At 36.1% G+C, this 27,449-nt stretch overlaps 1 protein-coding gene across 5 annotated transcripts in view; it reads left to right on the top strand.

Annotated features, from left to right (window-relative positions):
* USP9X (ubiquitin specific peptidase 9 X-linked) overlaps window positions 1-27,449 on the top strand; it is a 103,944-nt gene that overhangs the window by 59,480 nt on the left and 17,015 nt on the right. For 4 of the 5 annotated variants that reach the window (XR_012589473.1, XM_074603765.1, XM_074603781.1 and 1 more), the window contains exons 18-34: window positions 295-506; window positions 2,195-2,435; window positions 2,636-2,785; window positions 2,890-3,010; window positions 3,675-3,805; window positions 4,059-4,337; window positions 6,945-7,070; window positions 9,608-9,733; window positions 13,055-13,221; window positions 19,098-19,206; window positions 19,791-19,937; window positions 20,058-20,204; window positions 21,002-21,224; window positions 23,579-23,799; window positions 24,196-24,386; window positions 24,837-25,010; window positions 27,177-27,318. Coding sequence is in view for 4 of the 5 variants with exons in the window: in XM_074603765.1 (XP_074459866.1) it covers window positions 295-506; window positions 2,195-2,435; window positions 2,636-2,785; window positions 2,890-3,010; window positions 3,675-3,805; window positions 4,059-4,337; window positions 6,945-7,070; window positions 9,608-9,733; window positions 13,055-13,221; window positions 19,098-19,206; window positions 19,791-19,937; window positions 20,058-20,204; window positions 21,002-21,224; window positions 23,579-23,799; window positions 24,196-24,386; window positions 24,837-25,010; window positions 27,177-27,318 (2,907 nt within the window). In the remaining variant the exon portion in view is untranslated. The remainder of the gene's footprint in view (window positions 1-294; window positions 507-2,194; window positions 2,436-2,635; window positions 2,786-2,889; window positions 3,011-3,674; window positions 3,806-4,058; window positions 4,338-6,944; window positions 7,071-9,607; window positions 9,734-13,054; window positions 13,222-19,097; window positions 19,207-19,790; window positions 19,938-20,057; window positions 20,205-21,001; window positions 21,225-23,578; window positions 23,800-24,195; window positions 24,387-24,836; window positions 25,011-27,176; window positions 27,319-27,449) is intronic. The other variant, XM_074603789.1, reaches the window with a different exon arrangement.

Genomic DNA, 27,449 nt, shown 5'->3' with positions numbered 1-27,449 from the left:
GAAAGTCCAATTCAGTGTTCTCTGTACAAACTTTCACTTCTTGTATTTAAGTGCAAGTTTGCATTGTGCAGTTAAAGCTACTGATGACGTGCAAGATTTTTGAAGCGCACACTAAATTGGAGCTATTTATCAACAGGAGTTTATTCTAAAGTGGAATCAAGCAGCTCTGTAGAGTAACTTACCTGGGTTTTGGTTGGTTTTTGGTTTTCTTTTTCACATCTACCATTGGATTATCCTGCTGAAAAGATGGTTTTTAATATTCTTGTAATCGCACCAATTTTTTAATGTAATTAGGTAGTGATTCATGAAGACTTCATTCAGTCCTGTTTTGACCGTCTAAAAGCCTCCTATGATACATTATGTGTGTTGGATGGGGATAAAGACAGTATCAATTGTGCAAGACAAGAAGCAATACGAATGGTGAGAGTGTTGACTGTTTTAAGAGAGTACATAAATGAATGTGACAGTGATTACCATGAAGAGAGAACTATTCTGCCGATGTCAAGGTACGTGTGAAAATGCACTACTGTGATTTTGATTTCTGTTACGAAAAATATTACTAATATCGCTGTGATTTTTACATTCTAAAGGGTTTCTGTTCAGGGAATGTAGTTATGAGAGTTTCAAAATTCCATTTTCTCTGCTAATACATCGAAACTCTGATCTGTAGTAAAAAAAAAATAAAATTGAAAGATCAGGTAAATACAGGCATATGTGAAAGGGACAACAGACCTGAGAATAAACTTGTTTCTGGTATTCTGTTCTATAACTAGCACAGCATACCTTGTGGCTAGATTGTTTTAGATGTGTTTCTTTTTTTCAGATAATTATTTAAAAGCAATACCATTGTTTCAGTTAGCATGGTAAAACCTTCTTTGTTTTTCATAGTCCTGTCATGCAAAAAACATGTTGTTAATGTATATCTTCATCTTCCAGAGTTATTTTACAGATATGCTGATCTTACTTTGCAAGCTTAAATTTAGGATTACCTCTAAGTGATTTGTTCTGTGTAAGTTCCTCATAAAAAGGGAAAGAAGAGAACAGCACTTTGAAGTGTATTTATTTTCTGTGTACCTTCACTCTTGTTATACTTGTCCTTGAGTAAAAAGTTAGCTTAAGTCCTAGCTGCTCCTTCTTTAGCTCTTTGGTACAAAGAAAAAGGAAACACTTGAATCCAATGTTGTGTAGATATTTTCACAAGCAAAATACTTTATTTCCTGAGAGAGGAAAGCAGAACGCAAGACTGTTTAAATGTTCCAGTCTTGATAGCTGCTGTCTGTGGGAAGAAAGTCTCAAAAATATATAAGGAATACACTGAGATTGCTATGGATTTATGAGGCAGATAACATTTTTAGACATGCTGGGGGTTTGTTAACCCTATCTTTTAAATGCCCTTTTTTGTCAAGAGAATTGAAGAGATTGCTGTTTCTGGATGATTTGTCCATAATTTGCAGTGCTCCTACAGCATTTTTATTGTATATATTGATTGATTAGTCCTAAGTTCTCTTGTGGATTGCAGGTGCGTCTTTTTTATATGGGCTGCTTAGTTGTTTAGACTAACTTTTTCACACGTCTTGTTAGCAAGGAGCTTTGACGAGGAATTTTTGCCTTCTTTTGTTTCATGGGATTAGTTTGGGCTTATCTGGGCACATCTTTCCTAGTGAGTTCCCTGACATAGTGCGAGGTGTGATCACTGCTGGTGTGAAAACATTTCTTCTTTCTTGACCTCTTTGAATTTCTTAAAAGCATTTTGATTTTTAAAATTGGAATTCTAATATATAACTTTTAACAGCTTTTGACAGAAGGCATTAAGACTTGGTGACCTGATTGCTTATTCTGATCTTGGTGTATTTAAAACGAAGTTGTTTTGCTAACAGAGCAAAACGTAGTTGTCAGTCTGAGCTTTATTTGTGCATTTTGATGAGGAAATTACAAGCAAGAGAAAACACTTTTTAAAATTCTGTCAGTGTTCCTAACCTGACATACGCTTAATGCACTTGTGCGGCATGTGGCTTCTTGAAAGTTCCTGTGTATGTTATGTTTGCATAATTGCTGGTGCCTTCACAAAATAATCTTATGCTGGAGTATATCACCGTATGTAAAAAATTAATGTTGAAATATCTGCAACACAAAATACAGTGGGAAAAATAATTTATTTAATGAGGGCAATAATAACTTTTGGGTTTTTTTTCAGAGCTTTCCGTGGTAAACATATCACACTGGTAGTTCGTTTTCCAAACCAAGGCCGACAGGTGGAAGATTTGGATATTTGGTCTCATACAAACGACACAATTGGCCAAGTACGGCGTTGTATTCTCAATCGTATTAAAGCCAATAGTGCACACACAAAAGTAGAATTGTTCATTGGCGGTGAACTGGTGGACCCTGCAGATGATAGAAAATTAATTGGGCAGTTGAATCTCAAAGATAAAACGGTAAGTATTGCAGGTTGATGATTTATGTCAATTCAGATGTCACTTCCCTTTTGTAAATGCTTGAAAAATACCATACATAAAATCACTTATTCTTGTGAAATAGTTCCATTCCTCCTCCTTGTATTATGCCATATCAGATGCTTTTTTAGTAAAGAATCTTAATTTTTGCATAGTATTAAAACTATGATTGTGTTTTTCAGCTAATTACAGCTAAGCTTACACAGATAAATTCTAATATGCCCTCGAGTCCAGATAGTTCTTCAGACTCTTCAACTGGTTCTCCAGGCAACCATGGCAATCACTACAGCGATGGTCCAAATCCAGAAGTTGAAAGCTGTTTGCCTGGCGTGGTAAGCATATACATAAATTATGAAATGAACAATTTAAAAGCATTTTTTTCTGTATATTTTGTCTTTAATGATTTTTATGGGATTTCTTATTTGCTTATTTTAAGATCATGTCACTGCATCCTCGATACATCTCTTTTCTTTGGCAAGTTGCAGACTTGGGCAGTAGTCTAAATATGCCACCTCTTAGAGATGGAGCACGTGTTCTTATGAAGCTCATGCCACCAGGTAAAACTTCATTTTAACGTGTTTTATATTGTAATATCCTGTATAATAATTTCTCAGCTGTTCTATAAAAATTTGGTTAGGGGAGTATTTTCCACTTTTTGTTAATTTGTTGTAACTGCAATTCTTGGATATTATTGGTGAGACACTGGCACAGGCTGCCCAAAGAGGTGGTGGAGGCCCCATCCCTGGAGACATTCAAGGCCAGGCTTGATGAGGCTCTGAGTAGCCTGATCTAGTTGAAGATGTCCCTGCTTACTGCACGGGGGTTGGACTAGATGACCTTTAGACGTCCCTTCCAACCCAACACATTCTATGATTCTATCTTAATTATGATTGTATGTATTTCTCAAATAGTTATTTCTTGTCTTTCATATAAAGTTGCATAGTTTGCGGTTGGTACTGGGGTTCAGTGACGCCCTGCAGTGAAATTAGGGAGAATGTTGTATTTTGAAGTGGTTTTGTAGCACTACTTTAATAGATCACTTTTGAACTGACAGAAATAATTATTGTAGAACCCTTTGTAGTCTGATCTTGTCTGTCAGTTACATTTTTTGCGACTTTTCTGATAGGCTTCAAATTTTTAAGATTTGTAATTGGAAATACTCCTGGCTTGTTCTGGAATAGTTTTGTTATAAAATGTTCATAAGTTGTGCTTTTATTGCAGATAACACTACGGTTGAGAAACTAAGAGCTATTTGTTTAGATCATGCAAAGCTTGGGGAAAGCAGCCTTAGTCCATCCCTTGATTCTCTATTCTTTGGTCCTTCTGCCTCACAAGTGCTGTATCTAACAGAGGTTTGTAATGCTTTGCCTGTTCTTTAAAAATCTTCAACTCCGTATTTGGCAATCTTTTCTGTAGCATTGTGGAAGCACAAGATCAAATTCTGGTTTGAAATTAATGATTGAAAATACTTAACACTTTACTGGAATAAACTGGCCAAGGCTGTCAAAGCATTGCTTAAGTAGTATGCCAGCATAGTCTCATATTCAATCATCTATATTCAAGCTAGTGGATTTCTGTTAGTTAACTCTGTATTTTGTTCCGCAGGTAGTTTATGCCTTGTTAATGCCTGCCAGCGCACCTCTGGGAGAAGATGCCAGTGACTTCCAATACAACTTCTTAAAAAGTGGTGGTTTGCCTCTTGTATTGAGCATGCTGACTAGAAATAACTTCCTGCCAAATGCAGATATGGAAACTCGAAGGGGTGCCTACCTTAATGCTCTAAAAATAGCCAAATTATTGCTAACAGCAATTGGATATGGCCACGTTCGAGCTGTGGCAGAAGCTTGTCAACCAGTTGTGGAAGGCACAAGTGCAGTTTCACCGGTAATATAATCTTCCTTGATGCAAATAGGAATGTAGTCTGGTTTTTATATTGTCTGCAGAAACATCTGTCTACTTTACATTGACAGTCTCTTTGAGTGATTTGCATGCCAAGAACTCATGGTACTTTCAGATAATGTTGTCTGACAATTCTAAAAAAGAGATCAACTTAGTAAGCAAATCCTGTTTCTTTCTGAATGTAGAAAAGTTAGGTGTGAGATTCACCTGCTCTATATATGATTTTCAATGGTTTGCATGATTGCCCGTACAGGTAACTTTCCGTTTTCAAGTACATCTATTCCATAAATGCTAATTCGGATTCTTTTGAGCTGTTGAGTCTATTAAAGGATGTGTCTTTGAATTTCTTTTGATTCCTATTTCCAGTTAGACCATAAAACAACAGCACTAACGTTGGGTCATGCCAGCACTTTTTCTACATTTTCTACACAAAAATAAGTCCTTGGCTTGCTAGATTCCTAATTCTGTCCATCGCTTGTAGGAGAAACTTGTAGAGAACATCTAGGTACATGCAAAGTTAAGTGTTGATAGTCGAAAGGTGTCCTACCTTAAGATTTCTCAGAGTTGGAGAGGGAAAGTGTAACACAGGTGTTCTGAATGGTGGTCTCACATGTCTATAGTAGTAGGTTTTAGCATGTTTAATATGGCTAGTTAGTTTTCCTACATCTGGACAAATATGTTGTGGGTCAAGATTTTATTTCAGCCCTCTCACAGTAGGCGTACAGCATAGAGTCCAAACATTAAAATTGGATGCCGTCCTCCTTGGGCATTTGCTTCCAGGTATTCCAGCTTTTTTTTTTTTTTTCCTTTTGTGAAGTTCTATCCTCAGTAGTTGCTCAATCTATCAACCTATACTATCAACCAATTCAGAGCACTTTCTTCAAGAATATTTACTAAGATCAGTCTCTGAAGCAGAGAAGTACGTTCCCCTTAAGTCTGAAAAATAAGTATCTGTTCTGGTTAGCTCCAACTTTTGGAAGATACCGCATTCATTCTTTCTCAAGGAAATCAAAACTTTTGATGATTACAAAGAGGTGAAGATCCTTTTCATGTCTCATGTTAGAATAGAATAGAAACATCTTATAGCAAAAAAGTTTGCCACCCCATCATTCATCTGTTCAAAATGAGTAAATTTTACTGCCCTGTTTTCTAATGAGGATTATTCAAAAGGCAGTTTGGAACACAGATAACATCAGTTGACTCTTGAAGTACTGTTTGAAACAGGTTTATGCTGGCCACTGCAGAGGTGGTAATATTGTCCATGGTTACTGACGTTCACTGTTAAGTGTTGCAGACATCTAACTTTATCATAAGCTGATTTGTTGGAAAAAACGTGGTTATTCTTGCTGTCATTGTCATCCTGTTTGAAGGACTTTAGTCTTGATATCTTTTGTTTACACCTGGGGATGGAGGTGGGACTTGTAAATACCTTTCATCTGTCATATCTGAAGCATAAGTAGCATAGCATAACTTTCTCTCTTGGCTTTCCATCAGTATTTAAGAGAATGAGATAACCAAGACTATGCATCTGCAGTCTTCCAGTTATCAGTCTGCTGCTGTCACTAGGACCTTTTAAATTTTTATTTTCTTCCTTGCTTTCATAGAAAGTTGTTAAACATAGTATTCTGGTATACATAGATCCTGTTTTGCCCCCATAGAGCCATATGCCCCCATATTACAGCCTGCTTCTGCTAGCCAGTTGACTGTGTAAGCTCTATTACAGTCTTCAGTGGGAGTTCTGTAATTTTGCTCACTGAAGCAAGTGTCTTAGTGAAGCTGACAAAGCAAAGGGATATGACCAGTGCCAGGTGTTACAGACCAACTTTACAGAATGTCTTTTGAGCAGCATCGGAAAGAGGTTTTTTGGATTTAATGGTACTGGAAAATGAAGCAACTCATTTGTACAAGAAGCTTTAACTTGTAACCACAGCACACAGAGTCTTTTCAAGCAAGTTTGCCTATGAGAAGGAAAGATTTGACCTGTCAAAACTATGCAGCTCTGTCAGCCCAAGGAGAAGGAACTCTGTGCTCAAACCAATACAGAAAAGATAAAAATTTGTCTTCTGGCTGTTTCCACTGTGAAAGCATGATAAAGAACAGGAGGGTTAATCTGGACTAGAATTCTTCAATAGTGCTTTAACTCAGATGTTTAACATGTACTTAACTATAATGAACACTGCAGCCATGTTCTGTCTGGACTCTATTAGCTAATCCAGAGGGACGCCCATTGTTTTAGCAAACCCTTTCTTTCCTACATCAACAAAAAGGGAAGGAGGCATTGTAATTCTAAATGTTCTGTTAACTTGAAATAATAAACAAAGCCCCAAACATAAGTAGTTTTGAGCAAGTGCCTCTCCTCAACTACTTGTACTCTGTGATCATGCTGTGTACCATACGGTGTCTTCAGATGTGATGGTATCTATTAGAAAATGAGGAGATTTGTTTTTCTTGGTGTTCGCAGTTTCTGTAAGTAGTTTTCCTTCCAAGATCTTACCTACTTCTACTAAACCTTTACAAGTAACTTTGTGTTTTTATATCTTCTTGCTTTCTTTTGTCCATGTAAAAATAAGTATAAGAAATACTTTCTTCCAGATAAACCAGGCTACCCATGACCAGGCAGTGGTGCTACAAAATGCCCTACAAAACATTCCTAATCCAACTTCAGAATGCATGCTAAGAAATGTAGCAATACGTCTCGCACAGCAAATATCTGATGAGGTTAGTGAATTCCTTTCTGTATCACCTTTTTTTCCCCATAGGCTTTTTGGTTTTTTTAAATCCTTAAATTTATTGCTTTATAAGACTGGGTTTTCCTTCTAAAATGTTTGAAAGATTTTAGGTGATGTTCATATGGTTCATAAGCTGTTAACTACTTGAAAGTATTTAATGAATTGTTTCCATATGCAATTATGAAATTCATTGTCTAATAGCATAAAGAGGCTTAAGTGAATGAGGAAGGTTCTGTTCAAGCTCTTTAACGGATTGTGAATATCTTATGCTTAGATCAGAAGTTCAGAAAGTTGATGTAATAGATTTAAAGAAGTTAATGTGTATTTTGGGAATATTTTTGTGATACTTTTTTTTTTGGTCCTTTATGTTTTGATTTCTGAGTAACATTCTTTTCTTGAAGAGAAACAAAGAAAAGTTTTTAAGTATTGAGCATGATTTCTAAATGCTGAAAAAGTCTCAAATTGTTGCCCGTGTGTCTTTATATGCGGAAAACGCATTAAAGGTATAAGTGAAAAACTTAGATTGTGGAGCTCTATAGGGTTAAACAATGTGCTTTGCAAATGTAATAGTCTTATCTGTATGTAGTGTATGGTGTGACCGAACCCCATTTGGATTTGGAATTGAGTCATGTTAGTGAATACATTATTGAGTTCTGCTGAATTCAGCAGAAGCTAAAATCGGAACTACTGCCACTTCCTCTTCCACAGTGAATTGAGATCCCTCAGTTTCCAGTGTGAAAGCAGTGGATATTGTTTTTCTGTACTGTACAGAATCTCTGCAAAGCTATCTCCAAGGCAGGTCTGAGCTATCTAAATAAAAGTAGTCTTGTATTGCCATCTTAATGTTGGAAAGTACATTATTTCTTCTGAACAAAGGGCAGTGTCTAAAGAAAGCACAATGTACTAGACTGCAAGACTGAACTATCTGCCTTCCATTAGTGGGTGGTATTGCATCCATCAGTGATTGTATGTGTAAAATCAGCCATTTGAACTCTGATTTAATTAACTTCCGTCCACAGAAGAAATGTCTTTTGAGGTGCGGTAAGAAGAAAGATTTTTAATTGTGCTTTTGTCCTTTTTGGAGGACCTCTACTAAATAAATAAATAAATTCTTTTTCTTTTACCGGGCACATCAAAGCAAACAAAATCTGAGTCTATTTTACAAGAGTTTACACAGTATTGCTGTTAAGGTATTGTCTATAATTTTCTGAAATGATGAAAACTGTGGATCTATATTTCATATGAATTGTAATTTGTCTTTGAAAGACTTTTTTTTTTTCTTTTAATGTTTTGATGCTCAAAGACTCTTTTTCAACTGGCCACACAATTTTTAAAAAAATAAATCTGACGTGGTTTCCGTAGGCCAGACAGAAGACTACACCATGGAAAGAAATATTTCACCTTTTAAAAAACTTTGAATATTGGAGATTTTAAAACTACAATTGAGATTAAAAGGGAAAATGTCCTTTTTCTGTGTGTCCTTTTTCTGATAAATTTTTCTTGTGATGCTCTTACTGTAAAGTTGCTTTGCTTGTGGCAAGGGTGAAATAACTATTATTTTTCCTGTAACTACTGTTAATGTCCACATCAGTCGCGAGAATGCACATTGTTCAGGTTCTCCTGATGCAGCTGGCTTATTAGTTAGGCTTCTTAGTCTGCTTTTTTAAATAAATCTGAGCATTAGAAAAATGAAATTTGAAATTTTTGAGAACTGTCTGCTATCTGCTTTTAAAGATTGCCCATTTTTTGGACAGTTCTACTTTGAATATAGACTCCAGATAGGTTTGGGGATTTTTTTGCAAGTTGATGCAAACTATAAATAATGGTGGTTGTAGCATGTTTTGTAATGTTTGCCTATCAGTAGAAACTATTGGATGTTAACTCTGACCATGCCGAAAATACTGAAGAGTGAGTCTGCAGTCATAAGATACATGATCTGTGGTTAATTTTAAACTCTTTATAACTTGAATATAGAACAATCCCTTTATATATTAATCACATACTTCATAAGTGTTAGTTTGTCTAGCTGTCAGCTAGCACAATAAATATCATGGAGGGACAAACCCTAAAATAACTTCAACTTGTCACATTACTTAAGAGGCTAACTGCCTTCCAGATGCATGTGTGGTGGTTTGTTGTTGGCTTTTTATCCCCAACACAAGAATGTTACAGCATTTAAGTTGGTAGTTTCTGCTAAATATTACTCAGAATCAGAGAGTTGCTGGATGCTTATCAAAAATGTTCACTTTCTTGTAATTCCTGGTAATTGTAACATTACAAGATTCTGTAATATATCTAAAATACATGCTACTTTCTATTAAAAACAGAAATACTACATAAGTGAAGTACAGATACTTTTCAAGATGCGGCATCTTTTTTTTATCTAAGGACAAATTATTTGTTAAATTCCAAATTTTTAAATTTTGAACTTTTTATAAATACATTTGTGAGAATTTAGAATCCATTGTAATGTTATTTGCAACTGCATTTTGATGTTGTTTTGTTTTATTTCTTTCCTTTTTTCAGGCTTCAAAATACATCCCTGATATCTGTGTTATTAGGGCAGTACAAAAAATTGTTTGGGCATCAGGTTGTGGGTCAGTTCAGCTGGTTTTCAGCTCGAATGAGGAAATTAGTAAAATCTATGAAAAGGTAAGAATTCCTAAGCAACTTCTCTGTATAACTGTTCCTTTGTTTACAAAAGGCAGAGTGTCAGGACGTCACACTTAGTGTGATGAGCTTATAGGTAATTATGTTGGTTATGATATATTTCTGAGTCTAGTATGGTATGTCAGTTGTCATACCACAGTTTAATCTTCTCTTCCAAATTCCTTTTCTCAGTAGCTATTTAATTATAACTTGAATCTGGTGTCCGTTCAAAAATGTACCAGTTCTGTAAGCTGCTGTAATATATTTTCAGCCCAGTTAGATGCCATATCTACATAAGAAATAAGCACTTCTTTGCAATGCTAATTTTTCTAGTCTTCAAATTTAAAAAGTTTATTCTACAGAAGTTGATTTAAAGCATACGTGCGGTCTAGAACGAGAAACAAGATCTAACTGATCTGAAATTAGCTCTGAAGCACTGGTAAAATTAAATAATTGCTAATCCTATATGGCTTTTTTCCTTTTATAATGTAGATATGTATGTAGACCATCTTCATGGTTTCAAATGTGGTTTATGCAAATAATTTGAGTTGGGGGTTATATATGTTATCACACACCTTGTGTTTAATGAATGTTGTTTACAGTTACAGGAAATAGTAATCTGTGTTTTGACACTGATTTTTTTTCTTGCAACATCCTCACTTGTTCACCTTGTAAAATCAAGCTATAAAATTCGCCTTACAAAATCAGTCAATACCTGCCTGAGAGTAAAAGAAAAGGCATGTATAGGGAAGTTTTTTCTTGGTGTATTAGCTGTTGATCAATTAGAGGAAAAATATTTGCTTCAGGAAAATGCAACATCTTTGCATTTAGCTTATGTAGTGGTCTAATGGCATCTGTTTCTATTGCTATGAGAATAACTTCATGAAATAAGTTGGGGTTTTCTTGGTTGTGTTTTTTTGGGATGATATAACTTGCATGTAGAAAGTGATTTAGTTAGCGTGACAGTCCAGGCACATGCAGATGTGCTCTTACATCTATACGTTTGATGTTTTAAGAGCAGTAGTGCACTAGAGAAAATACATCTAAATGAAAATATACCTGAACATTTTTTTCCTGACATTTTTGGACTGAAAATTTTACAGTTAAATTCTGTAAATTGTTCTTCAAACAATTGAAGCTTTATAATAGGTGACACTTAAGCTGTACATTATCAATCATCCTTCAGAGGTTTTTTTGTGGGTTTTATTTATTTTTTATTGACACTTACATGGACATTTGTAATAAATAGTAGCTGCGTTTGGTTTATCCTAAGCAAAAGGGAACTAAGAATTGAAGGGAAAAATCTGAGACTAAAAAGTGGAAGAAATTGCACAAATAATAAGAAGGGGGAATAAAGTACATTTTATTAAAATAACATTAAAAGAGAGGAAAGTATCGCAGAAACAGAGCAATATGATGCAAGAAAGACATGTTCTTAATTTAACAGAATTGCGTTTGGTTATACATGAGAGGAAGTAACTCCTATTGGAGTTTTATAAAGATTGAATATACCAGTGACTGGCAAACACTGGCTTAGAGAGAAAGTATTTTATGGAAAATGCTTTCAGTTTTCTAAGTTGACCGTTAAATCTTAGACTTTTAACTCATAGGTCGTAAGAGCATTTTGCTAAGTCTGTGAGGCAGGGATTTATCATTAAATGTTAGTTTAAGAACAAAAGCAGACTGATTTTGTGGAATTAGGAATGACGTGTCAGAATTCCTAAAAACATAAAAGGCAACTATGGTTAAATGTTTTTTTAAGAGGCACTTCAGAATAGCCTCATCAAGTATGACTTCTGAAAGAATGTTCTGAGCACTTTAAGAAGGTTCTGAACTGAACTGGTGAATTCAATTAAACTTTAATGTCAAGATAAATTATTTTGAGAGCATATTTTTTATGAAGTGTATTCTGCCTCCTACCTCAAAAAATTCTGGCGTGGGAGTCCTTCAGTGGTTGAAGAAGATTGTGTGCGACTTTCAGTGGTGTCAAACCGCTATTTCTTTATGAGCTCAGAGGAGGCCCGTACCCATTTGAAATACTTCAAGTATGCTGCCTGTACAGCCCCGTCAGCTCTTGGTGCCTGAGTATAGGAAAATACTTCGTTGAGTATAAAATGCACATTGCCTTTCTGCTAGATCCCTGCACCCATGCAGAAAGAACTTTCTTTTCCAAACAGGGCTTCAGTGCAGAGCAGGTGCAGTCCTGAACCTCTGAAGGCATTCTGCTTTTACTTTCATGTCTTGAGATGTGTCAGAATTACCACATCCTCCTGCTGCAGTGGTACTGACTGTCTCTGATTTTTAGCTGTTGTGCAAAGACAAAATGGTGTCTGTTGCCAGACTGAGACGTACTTTGTCCTCTTCTGCTGCTGTTTACAATTAGTTATCTCTTCTGCATTGTAATGTCGTCTTTCTGCCTACTTAATCTTGATAACCTTTCCATGTGTAAAGCAAATACTTATTTTATGTCTCTGATTAATGCTGCTAACTTTCAGCCATATTTACTGATGAATTAAAATTGAAACCTGCTCGCATTCAATTTCTTCAGAACTTCTTCAAGCTAATTAATTTTGGCTTAGATGGAGGAGGGGGCTTGCTTTTTTTTTTTTCCCCCAAAGTATTTATTTTGGGAAAATGCACCTGAATCAACTCACTTGAATCAAGTCTTTAATTGAAACAGTAACCTATGTACCGATTAGAAATACTGTCATATTTCAGAATTCACCACAGCAGCTATGTTTGAAATTTGTTTGAACTCTTTTGTGTTTCTGAAAAACAGTAAAGTGCTGAATAAATTCTAGCAGCATTAAGAAGCTTTTGGTCAAGTAAGTTTTGAGTATCAAAGCTTTGTAAAACTGGACTTCTGGACAAGTTATACAGCACTACAGCCTTTCTGCAGCCTTTCTCGGTTTCAATAGTAACTGTTTCCAAAGCTTTAAACTCCAGGTTCTGAGTAGTGAAGAAAAGCATCTTATTTAAAAATTAAAAAAACAAGCAAACAAAACCTGAATACAAACCAACAAAAAAAATGCGACAGTACTAACTAACATAACTTTTGCCTACAAGCTTCCTATTTAACTTCTGGCTCCTTGAGTTCATGCTTGGAATCCTCCTTTGAGAAACACAGTACTGGAAGTTCAGGTCGTCCCGCATAGTGCTTTGAGTCACATCTGAGTGGAGTGCATAAAATACTTGGCACTGATAATCACTTAGTATACAACTTTGTGGTTTGTGTTTGTATTTAGTGTATGTACCTTAGAGCCAGCTGGGTTTCTCAGGACTTTTTTCTAGACCCACTTTGTGCTTGCTTGTTTATTTTCACAGACAAATGCAGGAAATGAACCAGACATGGAAGATGAACAAGTTTGCTGTGAAGCATTGGAGGTGATGACCCTGTGTTTTGCTTTGATTCCAACGGCACTGGATGCGCTCAGTAAAGAAAAGGCATGGCAGACATTTATCATTGATTTGCTATTGCACTGTCACAGCAAGTAAGTCTTGGTGGTGTGGGCTTTTTTTTGTGCTTGTTTTTTTAATCACATATATTATTTTACAATTCAAAAATTAATATAAAGACTACATGCAGAGCAATGACTTCTTATTTAAGTGATTTTTCTGCAGTTGTCTTAATTTATTGTTTAGCAATATAATTCTGTAATTTGGATACTTATCCTGAAGTGGTAGCTGTATCAGCTGCTATTTCTTTGTTTAATAAGGAGGATATTGTAAAGCCAGATGGATGCTTGATAATGTGCTACTGATGGCTTTAGAACAATTTCTTTAGAATAAAATAATGGGTACTTTATGTTTTTCAGAAATTATGTGAATACACATTATAGTAGAATATTTGAGTGACTTAGGTATAGAAGAGCTTTCCTATACTTTTTCTGATAAGTAAAGACAAGAGACAATGCAAGCGGTTTGAGGAGAGGAGGAAGATAAGATTTAATGCTGTGGTTTTCTTGCATTGGGGTGGTACACTTGTGACTCTTCATGACACTTACGTTTTACATAGAGCTGTCGCATTGGAGCTGTCACCTGGTGCAGTAGCAGCATCTTGGTGGAACCCTTAGCACTGTTGTAGGTCAGATGGACGGGGAAAACCAGCAGGGGCTGCCAAAACCAATGTGGTTCAGTTGTCCTGCAGTCCTGTCATAGAGTTCAGGGATCTCCTGTTGTCTCCACGCTTTTCTTACAGTTCTCCCTAGACAGCCTCTGCACAATATAGCATCTGTATGATGGATGTCTTGTGACTTTTAGCCCATCCGAAATTGTGATGTGGACTATTGGGGTGTGTATTTTTCAGAGCCATCCAGGTGGAAAGGTTTTCTATGTTGTTATTAAACTTAAAGCTTTGAACAGTTACTAAAGATTTAATTCTAGTTTTCTAAGATATCTCCACTGTTGTTCCATGAATATTTTAACTTGTCTTTGGGAAATGACAGAGATCAGAAATTAGTGTTGTCTGAGCCTTTCAGTACATTTTAAGTGGAGTGAGATTGTGATGCTCTGAGATGACTGAGGTCAGAATTTCAGCACCATGTTTTGGGTTTTTTTACTTTTCTAGATAGAACAAGTTGAAAAGTCTTATGTTCACAAATACGAACCATAAAAAAGGATCAATAGTATCATCAAAGTATCCCTTTACAATGAATTATTTGCACACGTTGGTGAAAATGTGAAGTGTTATTGTCAAAATCCCACAAGCTTTATTACTTTGCAACCTGTGATAAAGGTTATTGAATTTTCAGCTTCACTGAAGCTTGTTATTATCACTTAAGTTAGATAAGTTTAACAAAACATGCTGACAAATGTACGTTGTAATTTTACACGTTAAATGAAACAAGCTGTCTTTCACTATTTTTGGTAACTTTCAAGGCTGATGAGTAAGAAATCACTAAATTTTATTTTTAAAACTGTCAACAGTTGATATCAAGTTACTATTTTGACAGTAAGTGTATGTTGGCCACATGTCAAATTTGGAGTACCAGTACAGCTGAATAGCATGGGCAAGTGTTACTGCTGCCCCATCCTTTGCTTTTTTTGATGTGGGTCCAAAGATAACTCAGATTTGTGGCTTTTTTACATGATCTTAATTGTACAACTGTAGTTAATGAGTGATGATTTTTATAATAAATTTCACTGTAGTTATCTGACTTTCTGGCATTGTACTTGAAATTTAAGTGACATTTCTCAAATGTTCACCAGCATTTGTTTATATATCAGTTAGTGTTTGGTATCTAACACTTTGCAGACAGAAGTATTTCTTTGCATATTAAGTTCAGTGAGCAGTTCTCAGGTTTACTTTGTAAATAAGAAGTGTGTTTGCACAAATAATCGGCTTTGGAGAACTTAAAGATTATTATCTAATATAGTGGCCAGATCTGTGTGATCTCCATGCTTATTTATTGGCAGTGTATTAATGGCAACATTAAAGCTTCTGGGGCTGCTTCTGGTGTGACATGTCTCTCATGAAAGGGTCTTAAAACCATTCTTTAAGCTTTGAATATCACAAGCTGAGATTCTTGTCACTTTATGTGGGCTGGAAAGCTGTCATCACAGCTAGGTAGCTCTGTCCTTTTGTTTTTATCTCTGACACCATTTATCAGCTGTCAGGGTGAAAAGTTTCTTATTTGCTATCACTTTCACTGGTTTGGGTTAATAAGCCAAGATTTTGTCATTAAGAATAACTGAAAGAAGAAAATACTGGGATATTCTTTTGTTACTATGAAATCTATTTTGTGATCCTCCCCACTTCAAAAATGCTGCAAGAACTCACAGAATAGCTGTGTTAATGTTTACTTAAAAACAAAAAAAGGAACACAAAAGCAAACACCCCCCCATAGAATGAGTACATTTAATTGTTAATTGGTTACAAAAAATGATTAGTCTGCTTTGTTTTGTATTGACAGCACAATGTAAAATATTAAAATAGTTACTAGTAAGGTAGCAATGTTCTGACAAACAGAATAGTGCCCGTGACAAACATACATCAAAGATGACTTGTTCCCACTCTTTCTGTCTTTGAAAACTGCAGATTTGTGAGGATTTTTCTGTTCTAGTCATATTTCACCAAGGAAGTGAACCATTGGTTCAAATCAGGAACTTCAAAATCTATAAGTCTTGAACAGTTTAGTCTCTGAATTTCATTGTGCAGGTTCTGTCCTAACACAGTTTGTGATGGAGGTAGAAGGTCTTAGCTAAACCTACAGTCTTGATTTACAGATGGGAGTATCTGTCATGGTTTTGAAAGTCTCTTCCAATGGTTACTCTTCTTGCTGATTTGAGCTTTGACTGAATCTGAACCCCAGCTATTTCATACTGTTGCGCCTAGTGAATAGTTGACTGTTGTACTTTTCTTCCTAAAATACTGTAAGAAACTAGATGTGTCCCCAAGCTGGGGCTTCTTTTTCCAAATGTTTTATTGCCACGTCAGCCCAAGTCTGAACAGCAGTGGCTTAATTCCCCAGGTATTTTGCCCTTTAAAAATGAGAGTAGCATTGATGAATGGGGTTTGTTTGGGGTTTTTTTGTCAGAGGGGGTAGAATTTTTAAGGGCTTCTCTTTATCTAGGTGGACTGCTGCTCAGCTCCTTATCTCTGCTTTCTTTCTCCACCAGAATGGGAAATGAGCTGAATTTATTGTATGGTTCATACTGTCAGTACAAGAAGCTAATCACTGAGTTTTTTACTCATACGCTTGTAAAACTTCAGATACATACGACAATCTCACTTAGAATGCAACTATTCCTTATTACGTGATGGTTAGAATAGCATAAACATGAGTAGAAATGGAAGACCACTTTCAAAATGAAGACAGCAAAGTTGAACTAAGCTATAAAAAATTTGCCTCTTCTGTATTAATGTGGAAACAAATTTAGTGTTTTCAGTTCAGAGATAGTTTAGCAAATACCAGACAGAATTCTGACTATCCTGCCATTTTCAACTATTGTTCTCTAATCTCTTGTCCTCAATCAGAGAACAATGTGAACAAAAATACGCATGTGAGAAAATGTTTTTGGTGCACCATAAAAGACAAGGAAGATGATCAAGTTCAGATCTCACAAACATCATCATTCTGGAAAAGATGAGATGGATTGTTGGGTTTTGTTTGTTTCTTTCAGAGGTTGAGATTGTATGGAACTTCTGCTGTTGCCTCATAGCATGATCATGCTACCCATAAATTGAGAAACAGAATGCAAAATGTTTAATACTAAATACTAGAGCAGTTATTGCTCTCTAAGGTAATTGATTTTATAGTGGTCGCCCCTGAACACAAGACTGGCTTAGTCAACATTAGATAGCCGAACAGTTAGTCCTAAATGATCCTGGAACCCAGAAGTATTCTGCTAATGGCTGCAAAGTGTTTGATGGTCATACATGTATGTCTGAAATAAATAAAAATTCTTACTGCCTGTGTAAAGCAATGGCACTTATACCCATTCAAGAGGCTGACTTCTGTTAACTAAACAGAGATCTGTATCTCCTGGAGCTATCAGTAGGACAGGATTCAGGTTGCCTGCCTTAATGGAGGCATTTGGCCTCCAGCTGTTTCACCAGGTGAGTGCGAATTCATCATGCAGTTCGTGTCCTCTCTGCCAGCTCTACGCTGTTGTCATGGTGTCTAACGTGGCAGTAGATGCCTGTGTTTAGGCAGCTGCCTCCCTCCCATGGTTCCTTAAAAGCTTTTAGATCCTTATAGCCTTGCGAAAATATACTACTTGTCTTCAAATGCTGCATACTCCTCAGGGACATAACAGTGTGAAGTATGTGGTTCCTTGGTCACGTTTCTCACTTTAGGAAAATACCACCTTTATCTATTTCATTCTGCCTTTAAGTGCATTAACCTGAGGAGTGCCTGTGTGAGGTGTCCCAAGCAGTTGAAGGGTTGCATCTTAAAAGAAATTTCTGTGAGAAGTTTTATGAAAACATCAGTGCAGCAATCAGATCCCATAAAATGTCAATTATTATTAAGAACAAAACAGACCCCCCTCCACCCCATGGTCTTTTGCAACTCGAAGCAATATAGTAGTGCTTGCAAAGATCAGAGAAGGGTGACAAGGGAGATCAAAGCTCTGAAATTACTTCCATCTGAGGAACAGCTGAATAGCTTGGGGCACTTTGTATTGGAGAAGAGATAAATGGTGGGAGGAGAATACCACAGAGACCTTTAAAATCAGAAGTAGCAAAGGGAGAATAAATAGAGAACAGTGTTTCTTTGTGTTAGAACTTCTTGAGCATAACATTTAAGCAATGCAAACCTTCAGTTTGGAAACAGTTTGAGGGTTTTTTTCATTAATTTGGCCAGTGAGGGCTATGAAATACTGTTTTTGGTAGTCTTTCTGAACCACAGATTGTTAGAAGCTGAGAGAACATTCTGGAGAAGTGTCACTGCATGCTTCCCTCTTCTTGTGCATTTTCCTAGGTGTACACCAGAGACAGGGTGCTGAGCTAGGTGCATCTTTGCTCTGGCCTCATGGTCATTCTTGCATGTCTTTGAAGCACAATTAATAGCACATGAAAGAACTCTGAAGGAGATAGAATTCTTTAGTGCGCTTTCGACAGTGACCTCATGGGCAGAAAACAATGACCACCACACCAAAAAGACACTGTAAAATTCAGTTTCTTATACGTTGAGATACTTTCATAAAGCACAGCATTCATTTGTATTCTCTCCCCACCCAAGCAGAGTTGTTTCTGACGGTTTTTACAAGATACAGTGCTCAGACAATTAATCTTACCACTTGAAAGAATAGGGTTTACCTGAAATATATTTTTTTCCTTAAGCTTATCCATTCCATCATTATTCCAGTGGTTAAATTAAGTTCTTAGATGGAAACTTTCCTTTAGTTCTAGCCACTTGAATTTTCAGGGCGTTGTCTTTTCTTGTTTCTTACTAATGATAAATTTTGATCATTTCATAGATGCTCAACAAACTTCTGTAGCGATAAATAAGAGCAATTTTACTAGGGTAGTTCTTTTTAGACTTTCAGGCATAGCTGGTGCTTGATTAGAAAAAAACAGAAATGTTTATTTAGGATTGCAAATTGCTTGTTGTGTTATCCAATAATTGCTGGCAGTTGTGAAAGTTTAGTGGTTAGGTGCTGGTAAGTTTCTTTTTCTTTTTACCTTTAAGTACTTGATTTGTAGAACAGGTTTTGTAACAGTAATCCATGTGTCTAGAATTTCACTACAAGGAGAAACAATATGATGGGTAGTGAATAATTAAAGTATACCCATGTATTAGGTGATGTGCAGTTTTAAAAAATGGAATTTAGCAGATAAGCGCAAATTTAATTGTTTGGGTTTTTTTAATGTCCTGTTTGGATAAGGAGATTGTATTTAATGTTTCTATTAAATTATTTCCAGAACTGTTCGTCAGATGGCACAGGAGCAATTCTTTTTAATGGCTACCAGGTGTTGCATGGGACAGAGACCTCTCCTTTTCTTCATTACCCTGCTGTTTACTGTTCTAGGGGTAAGTTTTTAGAGGTAAAAGCTTCAGTACAATGTGAATTTCTGCAAAAAGTAGTAGGACAAAATATCTACAAGAAAAGGCAAATTTCTATTAACAGCAGTCACTAAAATATTTCCTTTTGACCTATAGGCAAGCAGCACAGTCGATTTCAATTTGAGATACGTGAGGGGGAAAGGGATTTTTTTTGCATTTTCTGATAAGAACATGAACAATAAGCTTTAATATATGCATCTGATCTTCAATAAATGCTAACCTTCAAGTAAAAATCATTAGTGGATTAGATACCTACAGTTATTGCTTTCTTTTACTGGGCCTGCCAAGGCTTTTCAATTCTGCATGCTCACGGCTCTCTTGAGCATTTGATCACTTCACTGTTTGTTTCCCATTCAGGTATAGAAATTGCTACTAAAATAGTCCAGAAGTTGTTCATTAACAGCTAAATACAATCGTAAACTTCTAAAAGATTAAAAATGATCTTAACGCTTCTTTCGTATTTACTGACAGTTTTAGGGAAGATATGTTTGTGTTGCACTATAAGTAGAAGTGTGTATGAATTATACATCATTTGTTTTTGCTTTACATAGAGTACTGCAAGAGAGCGAGCTAAGCATTCTGGAGACTACTTCACTCTCTTAAGACATCTTCTTAACTATGCTTACAACAGTAATATTAACGTACCTAATGCTGAAGTTCTTCTCAATAATGAAATCGACTGGCTTAAGAGGATTAGGGTAAGTTTTAAGATCAATTTATTTCTGATAATCAGCTTTTTGCTGCTTTGTTGTAAAGTACAGTTTTAAGCCTGGAAGCGTATATTATTTAGATTATCATAACTTTCTCTTAAATGGCAGGATGAAGTAAAAAGAACAGGGGAAACAGGTGTTGAAGAAACTATCTTAGAGGGTCACCTTGGTGTAACAAAAGAGTTGTTAGCATTCCAGACACCTGAGAAGAAATACCATATTGGTTGTGAAAAAGGAGGTGCTAATCTCATTAAAGTAAGTTAAAGTTTTTTGAATTTTATTTTTTTTAAACTATAAATAGGTAAAAAGAAACTATGCATCTTGTGGTCTGTAACCATAAAAGGTCCCATTTTTAACTGTTTGACAAGGGCTTCTACTTGGAATTTAGTGTTTTCCTTAAAAATACTTTTTTTTAAAAAATTACTCGTTTCATTCATAAGAGTACTTATCATTCTCATTCTTCGGAACCACTGTGTATGAAGTTGCTGTAACCTAGGGAGCTGTCGTTCCCAGGCTCGGCAAATATCGCACAAGGGTAGTGAGCTAGATACAGGATAGTCCTGTGCAGGACTGCTTTCTTGCATTACCCCTGTATTGTCTTTTCTCCACATGTTCTTAATTAGTGCTATTAATGTTTATGGCAGGTTTGAACAAATGCATGACATCTGAGCGCCTCTTTAATCAAATTGTGTTGCCTTTGTACCTCTGATATTATACAACAGCAATGTTGTTTTTTTCAGCACTAATTGATAAAGAGCTTTGTAGATAAAACTGGCTTGGCAAAAGAAATTTTTTACCAATCAGTAATAATGATACAGATTTATTTTTAACTTGGCGGGGGGGGGTTTCGTTTGCAGGGAACCACTTTTGGGTGGCGTTATTCTGTTGTAAATTTAAAAGCTTGTTATGATGGTCTCAATTCTAACTCTTGGGGGTTTTTTTAAGTACCCCTTTAGTTCTCAGACGATCGTTTATATAACTTATTCTGTTGTAAAGTAGTGTGCATTTTTATGGAAACAGGTGATTTGATTTTCTTTTGTTTTTTTTTTCAGGAGTTGATAGATGATTTCATCTTTCCAGCATCCAATGTTTATCTACAATACATGAGAAATGGAGAATTGCCTGCTGAGCAGGCCATACCCGTCTGTAGTTCACCAGCTACTATTAATGCTGGCTTTGAGCTACTAGTTGCACTAGCAGTTGGATGTGTCCGAAATCTCAAACAGATAGTAGACACCTTGACTGAAATGTATTACATAGGTACAGCAATCACTAGTATGTAATACTTTTAATTATCTATTTTCTACTTTTTAATATATATATAATGTATAGGTTTTGTTTATATTATTAACTGAACTAGACGTTGGGTATTTTGGTTTGTAGTTGGTTTTTGGCTGCTTTTACTGTTGCAAAGTCAGGCTGTGAAAAATTTAGTAAAGTTTGATAGTGTAGCCTTTATTTGTTGTTCTTTATGCAGTAAATGTAGTGACTTGCATTACGTGGTTGCATCCAAGTTCTGCCTCCAGTCACTTACACAGTCTGACCCTTCCTACCCCAATCTCCGGCTACTCCCCTTTGTCTGTACTAGCTCCCAGGAACCTCATTCAGTCTGTATCTTCTACTTTTGTCTCATCGTTTCAGGCTCTGCCTAACCAATCCCAGAACCTCATCAGGTATCTTCAGCTTAGTTTTAGTGCCAGTCTCTTGGTTGCTCACCTAACTTGTCATCATTGTCTGCACACAGACACAGGCCCACTGTCCTGTCTCCCTTTTTAGCTCCGTACTCATTCTCTGCTTGTCATAGTCCTTTCTCAAATGTTTGTTCTCTCAGTTTTGGCCTTGTCTCACTACAGCTCTGCACTTAAAGAACAAGAAAGATTATATGAATTGCCTTATGTACAAAAACTTACAAATGCTAGTGTTTCAAAAGCCAATAGTCAAATGAAACTTGGGCTAATTTTCACAAGGATGACAAAAGGCACATGCTTAACACAGATTTTTTTATCAATAAAAAGCATGTAAGACTTTCTTAAAAGCAAACAAACAGGAGAGTATTTTCTGCAGCCCTAAATGGGATAGCTAAACCATTTTAGCTGTAATATTAACAGGGAAAGACAAGGGCAGGGGAAGAAGGGGACAACACACACCAAACTCAAGCTGATAAGGCGAGAAAGGCTGAGAGAGTTGAGGTTGTTCAGCCTGGAGAAGAGAAGACTCTGGGAAGACCTTTTTGCAGTCTTTTGATACACGAAGGGGGCTTATAAGAAAGATGAAGAGGGACTTTTTACCAGCGCCTGTAGTGATAGGGCAAGGGGCAACAATTCTAAACTGAAAAGGGCGTAAATTTAAATTGAACATAAAGAAGAAATTTTTTACAATAAGGCTGGTGAGACACTAGAACGAGTTGCCCAGAGAAGTTGTGGATGTCCCATTGTTGGAAGTGTTCAAGGCCAGGCTGGATGGGGCTTTGAGCAACCTGGTCTAGTGAAAGAAGTCCCTGCCCATGGCAGAGGGGGAGGGGGTTGGACTTAAATGATCATTAAAGGTTCCTTCCAACCCAAACTATTCTGTGATTTAACAGAATGTTTAAACTTGTATAGTTTAGCAAAATTAATAAGCAACTAGAAGTAGTATCTCATAGTGGGAGTTGTCCACTGTCTCTCAAAATGACAGTGGTCCTTGCCTAGTTGGTGATATCATGAGTCATTTGAGTTAGTTTTTCAGTCTCTTCGTGTTTGATTCCATCTGAAATGAACCAATGAAAAGGGTAGCTTTATAGTTCCCCCCCCAGCCTTTTTTCTTCACCCTTTTCTATTGGAAAGTAGTGTATTTCATACCACCTCACAATTGGAAGGATTTTGTGGCATTTCCTTTTACTCAGATATTTGGTAAGCACGATAGAATGCCAGGTCTCTATGGTACATCAGCCAGAAGAGAGAACACATGTATGAACTGTGCATGCTGTGTGTTTCATATACCACGTAAAGCTTGCTTGTGAACATGCATGCTCTCTTACTTTCTTTTACATCAGAATTTTTTGTGTTAAGAACCACAGAACAACACATTAGCATAGGAAATCCGTGACTGTAAACGTACTCTGAAGACTCACGTACTCACATGAAGACATGTGAGAGGTCTGAGGTCTGACTCAGGAGGAAAAAAACCTATCATGAGTCATACAGATAGCATTGTCTAAAACTGTTTCCCATCCTGGCAAGGAAAAGTGAAGCATAAGTGAAATACTGTAATTTTAAAAGGATTATAGATTTGTGAAAAGTTTATAAATTGATTATATATTCTACATTAGTTCAACTGAATTCTTCAGCTAAGAAACTTGCTGGTATTGAGGGAAGGCTTCTGTTTGATACCTAAATAGACTGAATTTTTGTCCGGCCATCTTCTTAGTTATGTAGTACAAGAAAATGGTGTAATGTTAAGGTAGAACTATCGTTCATAGAAGTTGTGTTAATTTTAGCAATTAAGTTTTCTGGTGGAACATTTGTTTTATTAAACTGCAGTGTGACATGGACTAATACTAGTTTTATGCAACTGTCCTTTGTACTGCATTGATGGTCTAATTCTTTTATAACAGAATAGTTTCCTAATCACATTCTGCTTTTTTCTTTTAGCTTGTGAAGCGCTTACAGAATGGGAATATCTACCACCGGTTGGGCCTCGGCCGCCAAAGGGATTTGTGGGACTAAAAAATGCTGGTGCCACTTGTTACATGAATTCTGTCATTCAGCAGCTGTACATGATTCCAGCCATCAGGAATGGGATTCTTGCAATTGAAGGCACAGGCAGTGATGTAGATGATGACATGTCTGGGGATGAAAAGCAGGACAACGAGGTAAATTTAATTACGTAGAACTTGCTTATCTTTAAAATAGAATTCATTTTTATGAAAAGGTTGTAACAAATTTAAGTTGCTCATCACGTTGTGTTCTACTGCTAGCAGTGGGGACAATAGCTTAATATTTCTTACTTGAATAAGGCTTGCTGCCAGAGAGGCAGTTCAAAAGATCCAAGTAGCGAGGTTTGCAGACCCTCCTCCTCATGGATTTGTACTTGAAAGCACCATACACCACTTCTGCTGCTAGAACTGTTAATGCATACAAAGATATTACTTGTTTCTTCAGATGAGAATATGAAACACCGTAGGTTGTTAAATTAAACCAGGGATACAGATAGCTATGAGACAGCTAGGTATCAAAGTTAATTGCACAAATTTGCTTCTGTTTTTCAGAGTAATGTTGACCCACGAGATGATGTGTTTGGTTATCCACACCAGTATGAAGACAAACCAGCTCTGAGTAAAACAGAAGATAGAAAAGAATACAATATTGGAGTTCTGAGGCATCTCCAAGTAATTTTTGGTCATTTAGCAGCTTCCAGGCTACAGTACTATGTACCAAGAGGGTTTTGGAAACAATTTAGGTAAATGAAAAATGTAGTATTGATGTCTGTTCACTGGACCACTGAAATGCAACAAAACTAACCATAGTAGAAGAAATTATAGTGATATTAAGTGTAAATTAGGAGAACTTGTGCAGCATTGTATCTGTTACCTTACCTCTTTACCATTCTGTAGAAGTCTGTTAATAAACCAAAATTTACAGCAAGATGGTTGTTTTGAATTCTAGCAGTTCTTAACCTTGATATCAAGACTTTGAATTAAATATGAAGTTACACACAAAAGGTTGTTTTTATTTATTAGTAAGTAACTGTCGGGGACAGAATAACGGTTGGTATACTACATCACAAACCAATAAATGGTGTTGCCCCCTAAGAAGAAGAAATTAATAGCTTGAATGGTATTTTTTTAGAAAATAAATCGTTGGTGAACAAAACAAAAAATATTTGACAAGAATGTGCTTTTGTTTTCAGACTTTGGGGTGAACCTGTAAATCTACGTGAACAACATGATGCTTTAGAATTTTTTAATTCCTTGGTGGACAGTTTAGACGAAGCTTTAAAAGCTTTGGGCCATCCAGCAATGTTAAGTAAAGTTTTAGGAGGGTCCTTTGCTGATCAGAAGATTTGTCAAGGATGCCCACATCGGTAAGTGTTTAAGATTCTCCCTTTCTTACAGAAAAACAACCTGTGTATCTGTATAGAAGTGACTAAGGAGTCAAAAGTGGGGGGTTTGTGGTGATTGTAGTTTTGCTTTTTTTTAAAAGGTAATAGAATTTGCTACCTTGGTTTTTTCTACAGCCTGAACATTAATTTTGTCTTCAAGTGCCTTGAAATACTTGATCATTATTTCTTCAACTTAGCAGATTGTATGTGAAACATTGTGTATTGATCAGGGGATGAAAAAATATAGCTTTTTCATGTTAAAAGTGGAAAACAACTTAGGGACCAAATGCAATGTATAAAATTTGAAGCCATGACCAACAGCTGTTGCTGTCCTCTGTCTTCCATAGTGTGTGGTAGACCTGACGCAAGTATGAATTTTTAATTCCAGTGAGCAAAACCCCATTCATACTCACAGTGCAAGCTGTAATTAAGAAGAATGATGTATAAAGTTTATCTTTTTCTTAAGATTTCTGTGGTGTTCTTAATTTAACTTCAAATGTGAATACTGAAATTCAGCTTCATATAGGATATGTAAAAAAACACCCATACCAAATCAGACTGTAGGTCTGTAGCCCACTCTCTTGGTGATGGTGATCAATGACAAATGTGTAGCGAAAGAGTAGAACTAGGCATTGTGAAGTACTTTTCTAGACTTTTTCTTCTGTATCCCTTTTGAGGTGGATGATTAGAATTGTGTGCAAGATTCAAGATGGCCTGATGATGGACTTGTTCTTTTTCAACACTTGGCTTTTTTTATTATAGTGTTAAATTTTTTATCACTAACTTCTTACTGTTCACCACATCTTTCAGTTTGTGTGATTCTTAAATGATACAGATCTCTCCAAACACTACCGTTGCAAATTCTCTGTAGTGTGAAAGTTGATCCTTTAGTGTTATCCTTCAATTATCAATTAAAATACAGGAAAAAACACTGACACAAACTGATTTTATTGTGGTAATCTTTCAACTTCAGTTGAGCTCATGTGTGAATTAGAACTTACAAGTGGAACATCTTAAGTTTCATGGGTGAAAATGTGTGACCAGAAGTAAGTTGAAATACTGCAAGATAAAATGAAAGCACTCGTATTATTTTATATTCAATGGGTAATTAAACGGAAGGTACAGATGTGAAGCAACGTGAGTTACCATTCATTCCTTATATTATGTACTATCCTGAAGTATTACCTGTCTTCTGGAACTCTGGATTTGCGTAATTGTACTTCATAAAAATGTTGCCCTGATTGTAGTTTAGGGAGGAAAATACTGGTGATAAACTAAACTGTTGGATTGGGGTGTGACAGATTAACAGCCTTTCTGAATTTGTAAATTAATAGATGAATGGATATTACTACTTTGGTGGACGTGTTTTTAAATATTAATTTATTTATTGTTATAAAACCCTTTGTATGCTTGACTGCATATAAGAGAAACAAGCCCTGCAGGGTTATGTTGGAATAGATGCAGCTTTTTTAAATTTATTCATTGCTTCTTTATTTAAAAAAACAATTGTTTCCAAGATGTGTTCACTGGGTGTCTCTCCAGCATTGCTGGTTCATTGCTAGGAATTTTTTTGAAGGTTATATCAGAACACAGTAAGTCAAAGTCAGTCATGGATATGCAAAGTGATGTTATAAAGACAGCTATTCAAGTTTTTTCAGATTATTTAATCTGTTTTGAAGTGTTGTCTTTAAGTATGATACAATATTTGTGTTTATCAGTCTAATTCCTGACAGTGAAATTCAGCAATGGATAAGGTACTCTCCTTTGCTGTCTGCGCTTCTCTGATACTTAAGTTAGCCAAGAGTCTGTCATGCTACTTTAGCTGCTTTAAAAACAAGACATGTTAAAAGATTGAACTTCCCTGATCTTTCCAGTGAACTTGAGACATACGAGTAATTTCTATGATCTTCATAAAATAACTATAGTTAGTGCAGATCAAAAAATACAACGTGCAGGTACTGAAATATAATTGTAGGAAGACTGTAATAAAAAGAGTTCAGTTCTTTTTTTACTGCTTAACTCCTTTTTCCAGAAATTGACATCAGATGCTGAATAAAACTTTTGCAGTAAGGTGCTGCGTGGCACCTGTAAAGCATGAAAGTTGAACACATTTCTATCTTTCTCTTACATCTGTCTGTTCGTTGGTAGGTATGAATGCGAGGAATCCTTCACAACTCTGAATGTAGATATAAGAAATCACCAAAACCTTCTTGATTCTTTGGAACAGTATGTCAAAGGAGATTTATTGGAAGGTGCAAATGCATATCATTGTGAAAAATGCAACAAAAAGGTAATGATTCCTTATTTGTGTACAGCTGAGGTGTTATAGCCATACTAAGTTCAGTCTTAGTTCGTGTTCAGGGAAAAAAAAGTTATCCTTCAATTACTGAATTCGACTGTTGGTAAGAATATATGAATGGA

The sequence above is a fragment of the Larus michahellis genome, chromosome 1 (genome assembly GCF_964199755.1).
Source record: "Larus michahellis chromosome 1, bLarMic1.1, whole genome shotgun sequence".
Taxonomy (NCBI): Eukaryota; Metazoa; Chordata; class Aves; order Charadriiformes; family Laridae; genus Larus; species Larus michahellis.
Note: the sequence above shows the minus strand (reverse complement) of the source record. Positions and strands in the feature narration are given on the sequence as shown.